Source organism: Ailuropoda melanoleuca, chromosome 10, assembly GCF_002007445.2.
Source record: "Ailuropoda melanoleuca isolate Jingjing chromosome 10, ASM200744v2, whole genome shotgun sequence".
Taxonomy (NCBI): Eukaryota; Metazoa; Chordata; class Mammalia; order Carnivora; family Ursidae; genus Ailuropoda; species Ailuropoda melanoleuca.
In genome coordinates this window covers 100,343,705-100,361,646 of record NC_048227.1, presented here as the reverse complement: position 1 = coordinate 100,361,646, position 17,942 = coordinate 100,343,705, and the positions used below count along the sequence as shown (strand labels likewise).

General features: G+C 46.4%; 1 protein-coding gene across 13 annotated transcripts in view; it reads right to left on the bottom strand.

Annotated features, from left to right (window-relative positions):
* The window catches only part of ZDHHC14 (zinc finger DHHC-type palmitoyltransferase 14), a 301,170-nt gene that overhangs the window by 141,456 nt on the left and 141,772 nt on the right, over positions 1 to 17,942 (bottom strand). For all 13 annotated transcript variants that reach the window (XM_034669377.1, XM_034669376.1, XM_011219573.3 and 10 more), the window contains one exon: positions 9,101 to 9,261. In XM_034669377.1, coding sequence (XP_034525268.1) covers positions 9,101 to 9,261 — 161 coding nt within the window. The remainder of the gene's footprint in view (positions 1 to 9,100; positions 9,262 to 17,942) is intronic.

Genomic DNA, 17,942 nt, shown 5'->3' with positions numbered 1-17,942 from the left:
TTCTATGACTCAGAGCATTGCTGAGGACCAGCCTACCTGGAGTACCGGAGGTGAGTTTCCCAAGTTCTTTCATCAACGGGATCTGTGCATCTCAGTGCCCCTGGCTGGGGAAGGGCGGGCCTCTAATTCCCAGGATCACGCGCCAGGCCCTTGCTCTTTCCTCTGGCATGTTCTTAAACCACGTGTTCCCAATTTTTCCATCCCTTTGGTGCCACTTGAGCCTTTCCTTCCTCTTACAGCTTCTGGCTTCCTCTGCTCTCTTTCAGTTGACCTATTCCTCACCCTGGTTCATTCATCATCCTCCCGCTCTTCACAGCCTTGTATATGAGAACGGATTATAATTACAGTACATTTCTTCTTCTCTCCTCTTCTCTTCTTCCTTCCTTCCCTCCTTCCTTCCTTCCTCCCTCCCTCCCTCCCTTCCTCCCTTCCTTCCTTCTGGCAAAGCATGTCAGTCTTGCTCTGTGCCATCACTTTGATGATTTAACAGACTCTAAAGACTGTGACATTTGTGTGGTGAGAGAGATAGAGTCATTTCCCCTCATCTGCAATGAAGTGATATCTTTGCTTTCAGGGAGGGTTCATTAATTCTCTAGAAGAGATTTCAAATCTGTACATATGTACACTTATGTAAGTCAAACCTTCAACTTATTAAGACTTATTATATTAAAAGAGACACTCAGAGGCTTCAGGATGGGAAGTACAGAAGTCACCAAAATATCTGTGTGTATTTAGGAATTCAGATTTGGAGGCTCAGGGCAACGAGGACAAGAAAGTGGGATCTCAGCAAGTGAAACAGTGTCCCTTGGCTCAGTTTCTCTTCCCGTAAAAAGGAGGAAAATACCACTGGCCACCCACAAAGCTATCTGGAGGATGGTGAAGGCAGTTCTATAAAGAGGATCCTAGAGGAGGGGAGCCGCTGGGTGCTTTTCCTCTGTCGTTAAAATTCTCCATTTCAGCCATCACAGGAAATTGTCCTAACCTCACAAACAAGCGAATGCATTTACATCCCAAACTGGCCTCGGGTCCAACACATGGTGCATTCCCACAAGTTCGTGTTTCTACAGGAAGAAGAAATAATATAGGCTTCAATGAACATCCTGGATGAAAAACACCTAGCCTCCCAAATCCTTCGGAAAAACAAAAATCTCCGGCTCCTTCCTTCCCTCAGAACTAGAGCCTTCAAAATCTTGTGGTATTTCCCCAAATACCACAATTTTGAATTGTGACATCTGGTTCCCAGCTCTCCCAGGCTGGATTTTTTTTTTTTTAAAGAGACAATCAGGAATTTTGACATTCTAAGTTGCCACCTTGCGTTGGTGTGGGAGAATAACTGCCTACCCTTCCCTGGCATCCGTACACACTACATGATTCTAGCATTTTTCCTCAAACAAGCAATATACTTTTTGCTTTAGTCCCCAGATGCCATTTTCTTCATAGGCCTTGTCTCTTCCAGAATGTATTTCAGACACGGTGGGACACCCTGCTCCCCCCTCCTCTTAACTCATTCATGAGCATCACAGGACATCAGCAAGAGCCCCAAAGGACAAAAGGCCCCTATATCTGCAGGCAGTTTTAAGAGGGGCATTAGATTGTCTGGACTTTCCCTGAGGTTCTACTCTCTCCATGCAACTGGGCCCAGGATTTGAGAAGCAGGCCCTGCAGCCAAGACGTGCTGGACACAGCTCTTTATTTCTACGCCCTGGATGTGATGGAGGAGTCAGCCAACAGGATGGGAAAGCTGGATGATGTCAACAGTCTGGGGGAGAGAAAATAACTTAGGGGAAATGGCAAGTGCTACTTGCTCCAATAAGACCAGAAATCTCTCGCTCGGGGCCTGGCTCCCCAGTGCAGTGAGATGGTGGGCAGTGGTTAAAAGCACAGGGGTGTGATGGCCGATGGGCCTGCGTTTCCAGTTCTGGCCAAATGACCTTTGGCCAACCACTTTCCTTTCTGAGCACTGGCTTTCCTGTGAATACAATAGGGACAATAGTATCTAAGCACCATGGAGTGGATGTTGGGAGTGTCAAGGAGGTCATACGGCATGGAGCTGAGCATGTTACCTGGCACAAGAGAAACACTCAATGAAAAATAGCTGTTCCTATTATCATACCTTTCATCATGGACCAACAAGCCAGTTAGTCTACAGAAAATGCACAGAGAATATCCTATGGCCACGGGCACGGGGAAATGCTTAAAGTCCCAAAGCTGATGAAGTGGCATCATCGCTAGTGCGTAACGAACGGGGCAGGAAGCAAACAGCAAGGGAGAGGTGATGGAAAGGCGGAAGGAATCCCACCCAGGCAGGTGTAGTTCAAGTCCAAACAGAGTTCCTGGGCCTGGCCGAATGTTCATGAAATGCTGAAATGTCCACTGCAGATAACAATTACACAGAGGTTACACTGGGGTGATTTCGGAGACGAGCAGGGAGATGCAAACAGGATTTGGGGGAAAGGGGCAGAAAATATCACCTTCTGGAAAGAAAACTGGCAAAAGTCAATCAAATTAACCCCCAACGATCCTGCTCCTTCTCTTTCTGGACGTTCTACATTGCGGTTATCTAGTGTACAACACACAAAGTGACACCAAGTGTCAGGAAGATTTAACCACAGATCCATCACAGACAACAGACTCATCACGAGGCCAAAAATAAACGAAGCCATCACATTTTAAAGCAATTTTATGGTGAATATTACCAGTAGAAATAACCAACACAAAAAGAAACCAGTATTGACTTCAAAAAATTGAATCACCAGGAAAATCTATCTTAGTAGAAGTCATAGTTCTATAAGAAAATTCCTAATGGCAACTTTCATGATATAAAAAAAACCTGATTGAGAAAAAACTTAGTTACAAATTTTATGCAGAAAATAGATTACTCCAATTAAAATAATTTTAGTAAAATGAAAACAGAAATGGGAGAAAACTGGAAATAGTGTGGCTTTACAATAGAGAGCACTGATTAAGGTCTTCAGTTGGCTTACAGTATTCCCAGAAAGTATTTTCTTCCACAAAAATCCATCAGTGTTGTTAAAATTCCAATTAAAATGTTTCTACTCTTAAACACAGAATTAGGATGTCTCTAGGGAAAAAAACTCCAGCAAGTCAAGTTGGCGGATGAAAACATCCTGTTCCCATGGAACTCTGACCAGGAATTGCGCTATGTGGGACGGTGCACAACCCAGGCTGGGCGGCCAGTGTTTCCTTGGGATCAGGAAACTGCCCTGCTTCCTAAACATCTCATCTAGAGGATATCCAGTCCAAGGACTAATTTGGGAAATAATGAAAGATAAACTTTCATCTTAGAAATGGTGATTGGTTCTGGGTACTTCAAGAGAAGTTGTTGATGAGAATCTGACCAAAAGAGTAGGGATTAGGGGATGAGAGAAAAGAAGAGGAAGAGGAGGAGGGAAGTGAAGGGAGGAGAAGGGGGAGTTAGAGAAATAGGGGAAGGAGGGGGGAGAGGAGGGGGGAGGGAGAAAGAGGGGGAGGTGGAAAGGAAGGAGAAGGGAGAAAAGAGAGGAAGAGAAGGAGAAGACAGAGGAGGAGGGGGAGAAGTAGGAGGGAGAGGAGGCTGGGAGGAGGAGGAGGAGGGGGAAGAGAAGGGGAAGGAGGAGGAGAGGAGGAGGGGGAAGAGGAAGAGAGAGAGGAAAGGAGAGAGAAGGGGAAAGAGACAGAGGGAGACAGAGACAGAGGAAGACAGAGAGAGAAGGGAGATTCATGTGCCCACCGTGTCCCACCTACTCTAACTCACCAAGAAAAGGTGCAGAGGGGGGCAATACTTCAGGCGCTGATCCGGCCACCGCACAGGTGAGTTTTTGAAGACCGCCCTGCTTCCTTTGATCTGATTCTACCCTCACCAAGCAACCATTTCATCTTTGATCAATTGATCATCTTTTTCTTTTACGGATCCTGCCTTTGGTGTCGTACCTAAGAACTCTGTGGTGTCAGGGTCACCGTGACACGGGGAGAGAGTTTCCTAAGTGACCAGCCTCGCTTTGGGAGCCGGACAAGCCGAGCTCACATTTCGGCTCCTCCTGGACTCCCTCTCTTGGGGTCCTCCGGACTGCTGAGGGCTGGGAGGAGACAATATGCATAAGGAAAAGCAGAGATGCAGACCCATCACTTTCCCCCATTTCGATCCCTGGAAAGGTCTATCCCTACTTGAAATGCTTTGATCCTGTGATTTATAACTAATGCAGTGTCAGCATTTCTTTCTAGCCCCAAATCAGTTGCTTAGTATCTTATCATCCCCGAGTGAATCGAAAAAACGGAGTTTCCCAAGTGTCGCGTTTCCAAGCAGGACTTCAGGGACCCCAGAGAGACCTCCCTGCACCCCCACTGCCATTCTTGGATGTCTTGTCATGACATGGCTGCAAAGTCATGAATCAGGAAGGTCTTTCAGAAAAAAAGAAGGGTATGGCATTTCAAGAGTCTGTAACAGACTCTGAGACGCAGGGCCTCCTCCTCCTAACCCCCCCCCGCCAAGAAATCTGAAGACAGGGAAGCTGGTCCCACCCTTGGGACAACTTCACTCCATTACTCAGATGGGTTTCAAGTGTCTACCATGGGCTCCTATAAGGAGAGATCTCCTACAGATAATTAAAATTAATAACTAATAATAAGAAGTTTCCAAAGCTAATCTTCATTTTTCCTCCTTCAGCTAGATAGCACAAAATAAATGTGCTAAGATTTCATTGAAACATAATCTTATACTCCACAGCCAAGCAATACAGGGGAGGACTCCTAATAAAGAATTAGACCAGCTCTGCCATTTATTCCTATCACGTGGCAGGTGGCAAATTCCTTTATGACAGTCTATGTATGTGGAAGGTGAGGAGAGAACTGGATGGGAAATAGAAGATTTTTTCTTTTTAAAAACACAAAAACAAAAACCCCAACCATTTACTGAGCTGATCCTGAGAAGAACCTTCTAGGATATGTGTCATTATTCTCATTTTAAAACTAGCCTAATGTCATACAACTAGAGACGAGTGGGTCCCTCCTCCTCTTTGGCTCCATCTTCCTCCCCTCTCCCCTTCCTCTCCTTCTCTTTTTCAGACAGTTTATTGTGCTATAACTTACAAACCTAATAGTTATCCTCTGGAAGTGTGCAATAACACGACCTTTAATAAATGTACTGGGCCGTGCCACCAGCACCCCAGTCCAGTCTTAGACCACTGTCACCATTCCAGCACATTCTCTCACGACCAAGTGCAGCGAACCTCACTCCTGCCCTGACCCCGGCAATCACTCGTCTGCTTTCTGTCTCTGAAGATTTGCCCTTTCTGGACATTCCATACACATGGAATTACACAATAGGTAGCCTTCTGATCTGGCTTCTTTCACTTAGTGTGTTTTTGCCGTTAATCCATGTTATAGCATGTGTCAACATGGGGCTCCTTTTTATGACTTAATGGTATTCTCCCATGTGGATATACCATGAGTTGTTCACCAGTTTGCCCACTGACGGACATGTGGGTTGTTTCCAGTTTGGGGGCATTAGGTACAGTGCACATCAGGGGCATAGGTTTTCATTTCTTTTGGATATATACCTAGAAACAGTCTTGCTGGGTTATATGGTAATCTATTCTTAACTTCTTGAGGAATTTTGAGGAGGTGTTTTCCAAAGTGGCTGCACCATTCAACAGCCCCACCAGTAAAGCATGAGGGTTCCAATTTCTCCATATCTTCACCGGCGTTTGTTATCGTCAGTCTTGGATTAGAGCCATTCTGGTGAGTGTGCAGTGGTACGTTATTGTGGTTTGGATTTGCATTTCCCTCTTTTCACGTGTTCATTGGCCACTCATATATCTTCTTTGGAAAATGTCTGTTCAAATCCTTTACTCATTTTAATTGGGTTGTTTGTCTTATTATTGAGTTGTAAGAGATCTTACTGTAGTCTAGATACAAGTACAAGATACTATTGTCAGGTATATGATGTGCAAATACTTCTTTTTTCCAGTCTGTGGCTTGTCTTTGTGTTTTCTTAATGGTATCTTTTGAAACACAAAAGTTTTTAATTTGATGAACTCCAATTTATTATCTTTTTATTTCTACAGATCATGCTTTTGGTGTCTATGTAAGAACTCTAATTTTTTAAAAGATTTATTTATTTTAGAGAGAGAGCATGTGTGAGCATGAGTGGGGGGGAGGGGCAGAGGGAGAGAGAATCCTCATGCAGATTCTGTGTGGAGCATGGAGCCCAGTGGGGCTCAATTGCTGGACCCTGAGATAGTGATATGAACTGAATCAAGAGTTGGCCCCTTAACTCACTGAGCCACCCAGGCATCCCTATGTAAGAACTCTTTGCCTGACCCAAGGTCATGAAAATTTTCTCTTCATTCCCTTCAGAAGTTTTAGAGTTTTAGCTCTTATACTGAGGTCTATGATCCATTTAGAATTAAATTGTATGTATGGTGTGAGGTAAGGATTCAAATTCATCTTTCTACAAATGGACAGCCAATTTCTTTACTTGTTATGGGTTTCTTAAGCTTTTCTGTTTCTTTTTGAGTCATTCTTTTGGTAATTGTGGCTTGCTAAGAATTTTTCCATTCATCTAAGTTGTCTAATTTGTGGCATTAAGTTAAAATCCTTTTAATATCTGTAGGGTCAATGGCGATACCTCTGCTTTCCTCCCTGATTTTGGTAATTTGTATCTTCTCTGTGTCTTTTTTGGGAAGGGGTGGAGAATAGTAGAGTTAAAGATTTGTCAATTTTGTTAATCTTCTCAAACAACTAACTTTTGGTCTCACTCATTTTCTCTGTTGTTTTCTGTACTCTATTTCATCAATTTCCACTCTCATCTTTAATACTGCCTTATTACAGCTTGCCATGAGTTTAGTTTGCCCTTTTTCTAGTTTCTTAAGGTGAAAGTTTCAGTTACTGATTTCTTTTTTCCATACTTTTCACTCCAAAGCAAATTAGCCCCATCAGACAGGTAAGCTGCTGGTTTTCAGTCTGCCCTGTCCAGGTAGAAATTCCTCACCTTTGGAATTCAGATGGGGATTGGAGCAGCCCCAGGTGAGACTGTCATAGACACCTACTATTCTTACCCAAAGTCCAGTAGATTTTCATGGATAACTGCCCCTCAATACAGTTGAATTCTAGAGCCATGAAATGACTGCAACTATTTTGTTCAGTTTTCTTGTTGCCTCTTGGGGAAGGAATGTGCAGAGCAACTCATGTCTGCCATGCTGTCCTGTCTCTAAAGAGCTTCTACTCTCCCTCATTTGAAACAAGATTTGGTTTCATCCTTTACCCATCTAGTACTTTCACAGATTCTGTGTCTCTGGGGGCAAGGGGCAGAGCTGGTTTTAAAAATACTTATGTTGAAAAATACTGTTCTTAGGTTATGAACTCAAAGCCAAAAAAAAAATACTTTAGTGAATCACTCAACTTCCTCAATATTAACAAGGATGGATAGAAACTCTGTACCTCTTAGAATCTGCATTTATAATAGAGAATTCCAGTGGCACTCTTTATCAGCCCTAGTACCTAATCTTGCTGATTTCACAGATGCTCCTTGTGCTAACCAAAATGTGGGATAGAAAATAGGACTGCACCAGGAAAATGCTTCAAGGCCAGTGAAAGAGCTGGGCTCTCTACACACTACTTGATTAGAGGATTTTCAAGCTGTGTGCTAAGCTGGTGTGCGTACAGATTATGCAGTTTCCATAGGCCCAGTTCTGTTCCTGAAGGAAACTGGGCCTGTCTCTTCCCCATCACAGGGCACCCTGGAAAGAATAAAGGCTGAGACCCAGGAGACCTGGGTTCAAGGCTTTGGCTCTGCCACTTTCTCCCATTTATCCTCTTTGGGGCTCTGTTTCCTTATTTGCAAAATGGATGTAATAATAAAGTCTTCTTCCCAAACTTGCTTGGGTATGATCAATTCAGTGATAGCGTGGACGGCCTTTACAAATGATTCCCATGCTATAAATGTAAGGCTTCAAATTATGAATTAATATATAATTAATGTCTTGAAATTCCAAGATGCACCGGCTAAGAAAGAGACTGTCTCTCCCCTGCTAGTTCTTCCTTCCTCTGCTTCCCTGCCTCAGGACACAAGAAGGCTGCACCCCAGCAGACCATCGCCATACACTCCCATCATGAATTCCTTTACTGCTCCCCTCCTGCACGGCCGGGATGAAGGATAGAGGCAGATGCCCAGAGGACACAGCCATGCTTTGGTACCTGGGGATGGCAGCCCACAGCACATGCTGCTACTCAAGACCCACACTCCTATCTCTTGACACCAGAAAGCCGGGGCCTTTAGGCTGAGCGAGGCTGGGAAGAGAAGCCCACGGAGCAGGAGGAACAGCAGGAGGGAAGTGTCAGGTGGGTTATTATTCTAAGCTTTGCATTCACACAGGGTCACCACAGCCCCTCTGCCACTCTTGTCAAATTATCATCGCATCACTGCAAAGCTACACGTTCGCAAGTGCAAACTGTTAAGAGCAAGAGAGGCTCTCTTTTTAACTAAAAATAGAACTTTAAAAGTTTGCCCCATGGGGGATTAGGATTTGTTTTAATATGTTTAAAATGGGTCGCTGTAAAAGTTTTACATTTCAATACAGGGTTCCAATATCTAAGGAAAACGAAAGCTATTCATCTCCATATATATCACGAATATATATCTTCGTTGCCTTAATAAAGAAGTTCTGGGTCCTAGGCTGGATAAACGAGATAGCAGGGGAAGACCTGACCTCCCCAGGTTTCTGGCATGGAAACCAGCAGTACGTATGATGATCGTAAAGGGAACGGAGGGCCGTCACCTACAACTACCGGTCTTTCACGACAGAGCCTCCTCCTCAGCAGGGCTTGGGTTTCAAAGAAACATGGGGACCCAGAGCGTGCTGATGACGGCGCCTCCAGCATGCCAGCCCCTGGCCTTACCTCCAACCACCTCACATCCCACCTCCTACTCAGGCCGTCCTGCCGCCGAGGGAACAAGGACTTCCCAGACAACCTCCCCGGTTACACACCTCTGTCCAGCGCCCTGCCTGCCCCTCCTGCACGGGCACCTTGGCCCGTCCTCCCACATGGTGGCCGAGCCCCGGTGGGCAGGGACCCAAGGCTAAGGGCAGCCCTTCGGGGTTACCTATTTGTCTCTCCAGGTCGGCAGCTTCATCGGGCGTGGCTCGTGGAAGGACTCCCGGGTCACTGAAGCTGGTGCGAAGCAGGGTCCCCATCACAAAGAAGAAGAGGATGCCACCAACCACAGGGATGGCGGGGGTGATTTTCACGGCTAGATACGGGCAGCTGCCAACAGGTTGGAAAGGCGGGTGGGAGGGGGAGAAGAAAGGAAATATTATGTCAGTAATCAACAGCGAGTGGTCTATATTTTCCAAGAAGTCAAATGCCTCGTTGGAGGAGCAAAATTGATTTCCATTAAAAATTCATCTACTTTAAGCTTTTACATTTGGGGACGTCTGCAGTTCTCTCTTGTGGACCACTGAACCCTCCCTTCCCAGCTTTAACAACCCAGGCCCTCTGCTCCCACAGTGCTCCTCGGGCAAGATGCCGGCAGGCACGTGAGAATCGTCCTGCTCTGCCATCAGCATAGGCCGTGCAGAGCGTGGACCCTTTGCGGGGTCAATACAGCTCGTGCGTCTGTGTGACCTTCCCGCCCTTCCTGGGAACTGTGTGATAGAAGACACCAGCTTAGCTCCGTCTTCACCAGACCCAGTCTCTCCTTCCTGAGCCAAACACCTACATGGCATAAAAAGGCTTGAGAACCGCAAATTCACCCTTCAAAGGCAAGAAACCATTTTTCAATCTTTTGGAGGTAATCTATCCAAAGAGGTTAATGAGCTATGGAAATGAACTTGCAAGCCAGGGTCTGAAGAGACTTAAAGGAATTTAGGCAGCTGGGGTATAACACACTCCTGCTTTCCAGAAGGCGTGTAAGCTACCAGTTGAAGAACATGGCCCAACTCAATTCTATCAAACCTCCTCACAGTCCTCCAGTCCTGGGAGCCAACAAGCAGCAGGGACTGGGATGAATCAGGGAGACTAACGTCTATGCCAGCTGGGCTCTGGGGCAGCTTCAAGCGCCGCACCCTGGCCCACTGTCATCGCCCCTTGATTCCATGCAGATGGCGAGAGGCAGAGTGAGAACTAGCTCGATGCCCGGAGCTGAGCGAGGGTGGGATCCGCGAGGACCATGGTCAGTCTGTTGTCACCATGTTCAGTCACATCATGGGCATCAAGGAACACAACACAGAGTCATAGAATGTGAATATCTGGAATGGAAACCAGCCCCTCAATGGTCTACCCCATTGGGTGATACTCGTGCAGATACTTCAGACGAAACAAAGAGAGGGAGCTGGAGAGGAAAAGATCTGCTCAAGACAAGGAGGTGCACAGGAGCCTCCATCCTGGGAATGTTAGGGACCACCACCCAACTCCCATAAAGTGAGGTCTCTGACAGGACAGCAAGGGGATCTTGGCAAGGGTCTAGGTGTTAAGGATCACGGGACCTGGTCCCTTTGGCTGAGGCCGGCATCAGGCATGTGAGAACATCTGGTCTTCTAGAGGTATGCTGACTTGGACAGGTGTCTGGAGGTTACTCTGACCTGAAGACCAAAGGCTTCTCCTGAATTCCCTGTTCCAAAGGAACCCAGAGAATTTCCAACAATTTTAAGAGGGGGGAGGAGTGACCCCAACACGACTAGGCCTGTAGTCTCCAGGAGAATCACCCGATTTAGAGAGACAAAAATATGACATTTCTAACCTCTCTTTCATTTCTCCCACACAAACTGCCCAGCAGAAACAGAACAAAACAACTGTCACCAACATCATGCCACACTTCACTCGCTGGATTGTCAGGGGCTCATGGGGAATCATGAAAAACCGTTCATTGTCATTCCTGCAGCAATACGACCCTACCCAAACTCCCAGACACTTGGAGCCTCTTTGAACATCCTCAGAGCATCTTGTAGGAAAGCAAATTTGGCAGAGAGCCAGCAGACAAAGAACCTGCTATGGAAAAAAGGAATACAAGACCTAACCTAAAGACAGCCGCCTTGTGACAGGGTTCAGTTAAATTATGGAAAGGACTATTTAATCCAACTGATTTTGCTCTGCATTAAAAAAAATTGCTTTCCTCGAGTGTTTTCTGGCAAATACTAACATAATTAATACCCTTTAACGGGCTTCCAGTTTTCCTAAAAAATGTGAAAAGCTTCAAGTTGAATAAACAAACATTTAAGAGACGGGGGACACCATAATCTGGCAAATAGTACTTAGTGTCTAAACTTGGATTTGTAAAGGGAACATTTTCTTGCAATAAGATTTAGACAATTAGAAGAGTTTAAAAGATGGCCCCACTCAGGGATTCAATATAAAGTGACAATCGAAATCACGTTTACTACTGAATCAAACTCGGAATCCGAATGTTCATATGGGACTGAATCCCAGCTCATGGTGTGGTGTGGTGCAGTGGGCTCTGGGGATAGGTGCCTCTCAGGCGTGCCTGTTATGCTAAGTGTGGCACGTTTGGACTGTGACCTGGAGCTTCTACGAAGAGCTGGTAATAAAGATCAATTGCTGTAAGTCTGTTGATTAAATCTCTGACTGTGATAGCAACCTGAAGTTAAGAGCGAGGAGCTCAAACTCTAGAGGGCCATTAAGAGGTATCTGTGTCATAAAATATGACATTATCTTCACTACACTTATTGTCATATAAAAAACAATCTCCACCATTGTATTGAGCCTTGAAAATGTTCTAGGGTACCAGTCAGAAATAAACACAGTCCCTATCGAAGGCATAAGATCGACCTTGGTACTTATACATCTCTATTTATATTCACCCTAAAATATTTATTTTTTTCTTTTCAAGCCTTTATTTGAATTCTAGTTAACATATGTGGTAAAACTGGTTTCAGATGTAGAATTTAATGATTCATCACTTACATACAACACCCAGTGTTCATTACAAGTGCCCTCCTTAATGCCTATCCCCCATCTACCCCATCCCCCACCCCCCTCCCTCCATCAACCTGCAGTTTGTTCCCTATCACAAAGGGTCTCTTATGGTTTGTTTCCCTGTTTTTCCCCCCTTCCCCTATGTTCATCTGTTTTGTTTCTTAAATCCCACATATGAGTGAAATCATATGGTATTTGTCTTTCTCTGATGGACTTATTTCATTTAGCATAATACCCTTGAGCTCCATCCACATCGTTGCAAATGGCAAGATTTCATTCTATTTGATGGCTGAGTAATATTCCATTGTGTGTGTGTGCGTGTGTGTGTGTGTGTGTGTGTGTACCACATCTTCTTTATCTATTCATCTGTTGATGGACATTTGGGCTCTTAATAGCCATAATGTGGCTATTGTTGATAATGTTGCTGTAAACATCGGGGTGCATGTCCCCTTTGAATCAGTAGCCCTAAAATATTTTTTTAGTCTAAAAGAATCTACTCTGGGTGGACTCTGTGTGTGTATGTGTGTGTGTGTGTACGTATGTATTTTATAAAATGGTTAGGGAAACGATTGTGTAGAAGATGATTTTCCAGAATTTAAATTTCAGGCCAAGGTTTCTCCTCTTTCTCCTTATTACTGAGTTTGGATAGGGAATGGCTGAAAGAGTCATCTCGCAGGGCAGGCAGGGCACAGCTGGACAACATGACGGGACAGACCGGGCAGCAGGATGTGATCCACCACAGGCGTCCGGAGCTGTAATTTACTCAGCTCCACTTGGCTTCTCCAAGGATGGAGGCCACTTCAGTGCTGTTGGAAACCCTGCAAAGGTGATTTAGCAGGTCTCAGGTTATGGTGTATCTGTCTTTTCCTTTTAGGTCTGAAACGTCACATGGTGGACCTCAAAGTCGGCCTGCTCCAAGTCCCAAAGGGGGCTCCCCTAGAGCAAGATGCAGCTAATGAGTGCGCCACGCCCCACACGGTTCCGCGTCGTCCCAGCACACCGCACGTGCGGCTGCTATCTTTAAGGGCCACTCACTTCTCCATGCTGACAGCTCTGGAGGCCTCCCCTCGCCTCCCCCTGCCTCTCCTCATCTCCCACCAAGGATGTCCACTGCCCCGGTTTGCTAATACGTGACACTCAAAATGAGAGAGCAAAGCCTTTACTTGAATGTTCTGGCCCCTGGCACGTTCTCATGTCACAGACAACACGCTGTGGGGGCTTAGGCTACTTGCACCTGAGTGTACATTCCTTCAGACCCTGTCCAGGAGAGGACGAACTTGGCTGACAAGTGAATGCCTACGGCCTGTCAGGGCTTCTGCCAACGGTGTAACCAGCTGTCTGCCGCAGAGACACCCTGCGTGAGTCTGGAATACAACTTTCTCTGCTCTTCCTTTTAAACCTGCCCCTGCTCCTGCGTAAAAACCCAGGCAGGTCCCCTGACGTTTCCAGTCATGAGAAGAAGGGGACAGGAAGTCCTTTGGTCACTTGAAGCAGCAAACAGTGTCGTTTAAGTAATTAGGTGTGTAGCAATCCCAGGTAATGGTGGAAACTTCTAACTTGGTTTTGAGTTAGGCCTCCTCCCCAGCTGGCCGGGTGCAGTTTCTAGTCCCTGGTGGCTGGACAAGAGAGGACAAGGGGACAGGGGGTGGGACGGGGGGCAGGAAGGGGGACTGGGAAGTGCTGGCTTGAAGAGCTCAGTTCCAAAGTGGATTTGCACTTTCAGGCCCCCCAGGTGTTTAAACCTGGCTCTCTGGAGTCTGTGAACTCCGCAGAAGCCCCCAGGGGACTGCCCTGTGGGCACCGCATCGTCCCTCCCTCTTCCTAAATAGAGAGGAGGCAGCCTTCCTCCTGCCCGAGGCCCATCCTTCCACCTCACTTTGTCCCATTCCATCCTTGCAGGCACCTCACGGAATAATTCCCAAGCACCGCATTCCTGGGCTTCTCCCACCCGGGGGCCAGCTCTCTGCCGGCCAGGTTCCTACTTCAATCTGCCCGAACCATGCTGCCAGCTCTGGGCCACACGCCTCAGCCCCAAAGCCTGCAATGACTCCCCTTTTCCTGCTAAGTTAAGTTCCTCTTCCTTCTCAGGCGTCCATGACCTCTCAGACTTCCCAAACAGGCGCTTGCTCACCCAGCCCTTGTGTCTGGAATGCCCTCATACCCAACGTTCAAGATCCTATAAAGACTTTGTGAAAAGTTTTTCTTGGCTCACCCCCCAAGCAGAAGTGATGGCTTCTTCCTCTGAACCTCCATACTATTCTGCTTGCTCCTGTCTGTGGCACTCGTGGCTGTTGGTGGACACGTCCCACGTACCCGACCGGACTGGAGGTCCTGGAGGGCGACACTTGGCCCTGCTCACTGTTGTGTCCTTCACAACACCCAGCACAACGCCTCACGCAGGGCAGGTGTTTGGAAACACTTGTCGAGTGACTAAATGAATGGGCCTCATTCAACTGAGTTTTATAATAACACGGAAAAGAGAAGGAAAGTCAGATCAGCCACACCGTCCACCTCAACAGTGTATCTTGTGTCTAGAACTCCTTTCTCTGTCTTCTGAGCCTGCCAGGGACAAGCTTAGGGGAGTTGCCAGTAACTTCCTCCACCCAGGGGCCAAGGCTCTACAGTGCCCAGGAGGCTTCCCTGGCCAAGGGAAGGAGCAGATTTTCCGCAGTTCGCTGAGTCGGGTGCGCAATATGGACACGCCCTGTAAGCATTAACTAGCCCTCCACGCCCTGAAGTCCCAGCAGATAAAGCTCCTTATGTTGGTACAACTTTGGACAATACTAAATGCTCTTGACCGTCTCCCTGTCCAACCAGCCTCTGTGTGACAAAGACCAATGTCTAGTTTCTCTCTGAAATCTTGGACAGCACTCTTCATAAAAAGCAGCAGAATTCACGGCCCTAAGCGCACGGTGAGATCAGTGCCGCGCAGAGAGAGCGGAGAACGTCTGCAGTCCTTCTGGTAAAGATAAGGCAAAAAGCAGACTGCCCACGACAGGGATCGCTAGCCCTCCCCCTGGAAGGAGGCAAGACTAACGGGAAATCCCAGCCAACCCACAGTGACCAGCACAGCTTCGTAGCCCAAGCGCTGCAAGTAGCCACGAAAATTCCTAGCCCGAGCTCAGACGACTTGAAAATGGCTCCTTCACATTTCTGAGCAACTGTGGCTGGGATCTCCAACTCTGAGTGCCATCTGTGAGGAGGAAGCCTCCTTCCCCCGAGGGCCTGGATTTGAAACAAGTTGCTGATGCAGCTGCCAAAGATATAAACACCAAATGGAGTCCTCTCCCTGTCGGAACAATTGTGACCTACATACAACCCAGGGCCTGCAGAGAACAGGCTACAAGCGTCTCAGTCTTCATAAAGCTCAATGGGAAAGTGACAGGAGGGGAAAAAAATAAGAATCTGAAAGCATGTGCTTTCATAACATGAAAGAAATGAGCTAATTTGGCACCAGGCCAAGAAATGCTAACCTGACAAAAAGCTGTCCCAGGGCCCCCCTCCCCACAGAGCACATCATTGGGGGGGGGCCGGTAGGCTCGGGCTGTGGTGACTGGATACCAGTCACATCGTTGTATGCCAAAGGTAAAGAGTCCTTCCAGGTAAAAATTAGAAAATGTAGCATTGCCGAAAGGTTAGAAGGGATATTCCCCCTCCCTCCCTTTCTCCCTCCTTTCCTTCCTTTCTTTCTTTTGGAGAGAGGGGCACCCGGGTGGCTCAGTTGGTTAAGTGTCTGCCTTCGGCTCAGGTCATGATTCCAGGATCCTGGGAGCAAGCCCCACATGAGGCTCCCTGCTTGGTGGGGAGCCTGCTTCTCCCTCTCTCTCTGCCCCTCCCCCTGCTTGTGCTCTCTGTCGCTATGTCTGTCTCTCTCTCAAATAAATAAAATCTTTAAAAGAGAGAGAGAGCAGGAGGGGCAGAGGGAGAGAGAGAATCCCAAGCAAACTCCATGCTCAGTGTGGAGCCTGATGTGGGGCTTGATCCCATGACCCTGAGATCACGACCTGAGCTGAAATCAAGTCAGATGCTCAACCGACTGAGCCACCCAGAAGCCCCTAGAAGGAATGTTTTCACTTCTACCAGCAATCTTCTCAAATCTTTGTAAGAAATAATGATTTGTGTTTTGGTGTTCATTGATGAAGGGTGGAGCTGTTGTCTGGGTGCTATGTTACCCGAGCCTATGCAATCTGGATGTTTTGTCACTAATTCTGACAACACTATTTTGCCATCAAACAGATAGTGACATCCCAGAATCAATTCTGTCATTAATTCTGCATTCCTATTTAGAGACCGGCTCTCAGGTTCGAATGTGACATACAACTGATTCCTTGGTTAAAACTCCTTGGGCCACATTAATTTCTGAAACATTGCAGAGAGGAAATCTGGATTTCATTACTGGGTAGCCAGGTCTCTCAGTTTCTCCACAGGACATTCTTTGGGGGAAGATTCACTTTACTTAAAAAGAAAAACAAAACAAAATAAAACATTAACAAGATGTGGTAAAGACATTAAAACCAGGTGGCCTTTGGAACAAAAAGCAGAGAATCTTTTCCCATGTCAACACAATTAGAATCATCTTTTAATTTTTTGCCTGCAAATGGATACACATACAGAAAAAAAAAAAGTCCCGTTAATTGTAGCTCATGACCCCTGACACCACAGGGCCTTGATAATTGTCTTATACGTGTGGAAGCATGAACACTAGAATCGCTATTCTTTACACAGAGAAATGAGGCACGCTGTGGACATTCATACAGAGCGGGGGGCGGCCTTGCCTCTGCGATGCTACAGCAACAAGAGACGTTTCTATGTTTCAGGAATCATAACGTGAACCCATTATTTTACATTCCAGAATCTTGATTGCAGTGCATTTCGGTAATAGATAGCTAGGGCAAATGATCCTAAAATGAAATAATCTGAGCCAATGACTCACATGTCTGAAATAATAACAGAGTAGCCTTGTAAGGAATGGAGGTTGTAAGGGTTATAATAAAAATGATCTTTTTCCTTTTCATATGAGTCACTGTAAAATAAATGGATTTTTCATTTATAGGCAGGGACATAAACACCATTAATTGTATGATTTGTTCCTTAATCACATACTTAGAAATAAATGTACCACTACAGGGCAAAGATAAGCATATTACCTAGAGACAAATAGAGAAAAAAGTGGATTCAGAAATAACATCTGCTTACAACTCTAGAATGGGGAAAAACGATGATTTCATAAAACTCTTAAGACTGTCATTTCCCTGAAAGAGACCTCCAGTGTCTGAAAAGCCCCCTTCTTGCTAATTGCACATAATGATAAATTACCAATATGATCTGGAAGGAGGGAATTTTTTAAAAACGATTTTATTCATTCATTTGACAGAGAGAGAGAGAGAGAGAAAGCACATAAGCAGGGGGAGGGGAAGAGGGAGAGGGAGAAGCAGGTTCCCTCCAGAGCAGGGCGCCCCATGTGGACTTGATCCTAGGACCTTGGGCTCATGACCTGAGCAGAAAGCAGATGCTTCACTGACTGAGCCACACAGGCGCCCCTGGAAGGAGGGAATTTAAATAAATTACCCCAGGGACAAAGGCGGTAAACATAACAAGAGAAAACTGGAAGGACAAGCTCGGCCCAGAGAGAAAGGCTGGGTGAGGAGAGAACTCCACAGACACATGTGTAAACTGTAAAGGTGGCTCAGAGTGTCATCGGACACTCCCCAGGCTCATTTTTACACCCATCTACTTTCTTGTCTGAGAACTGTAGCTTTTAGCTTTCTGGGGGTTAGGAGACAGGTGAAGTTCAGGGATCCAGGAGAGGACAGTCGCTAAGGAATCCAGCTGCCTTCTTCTCCCTGCAGGCCTCCTAGCTGGGCGTGGTCTCTGCAGGGATGTCCCCAAATAGCCCCGTCTTGCCTGAAGCCTCCACAGCTCTTCTGTGGCAAAATCCATGTCATTATGCCATACTTGGGGCCTCCCAGACCACCCAGAGAGGTCCCACTATAGACACTGAACCTGGGAATCAG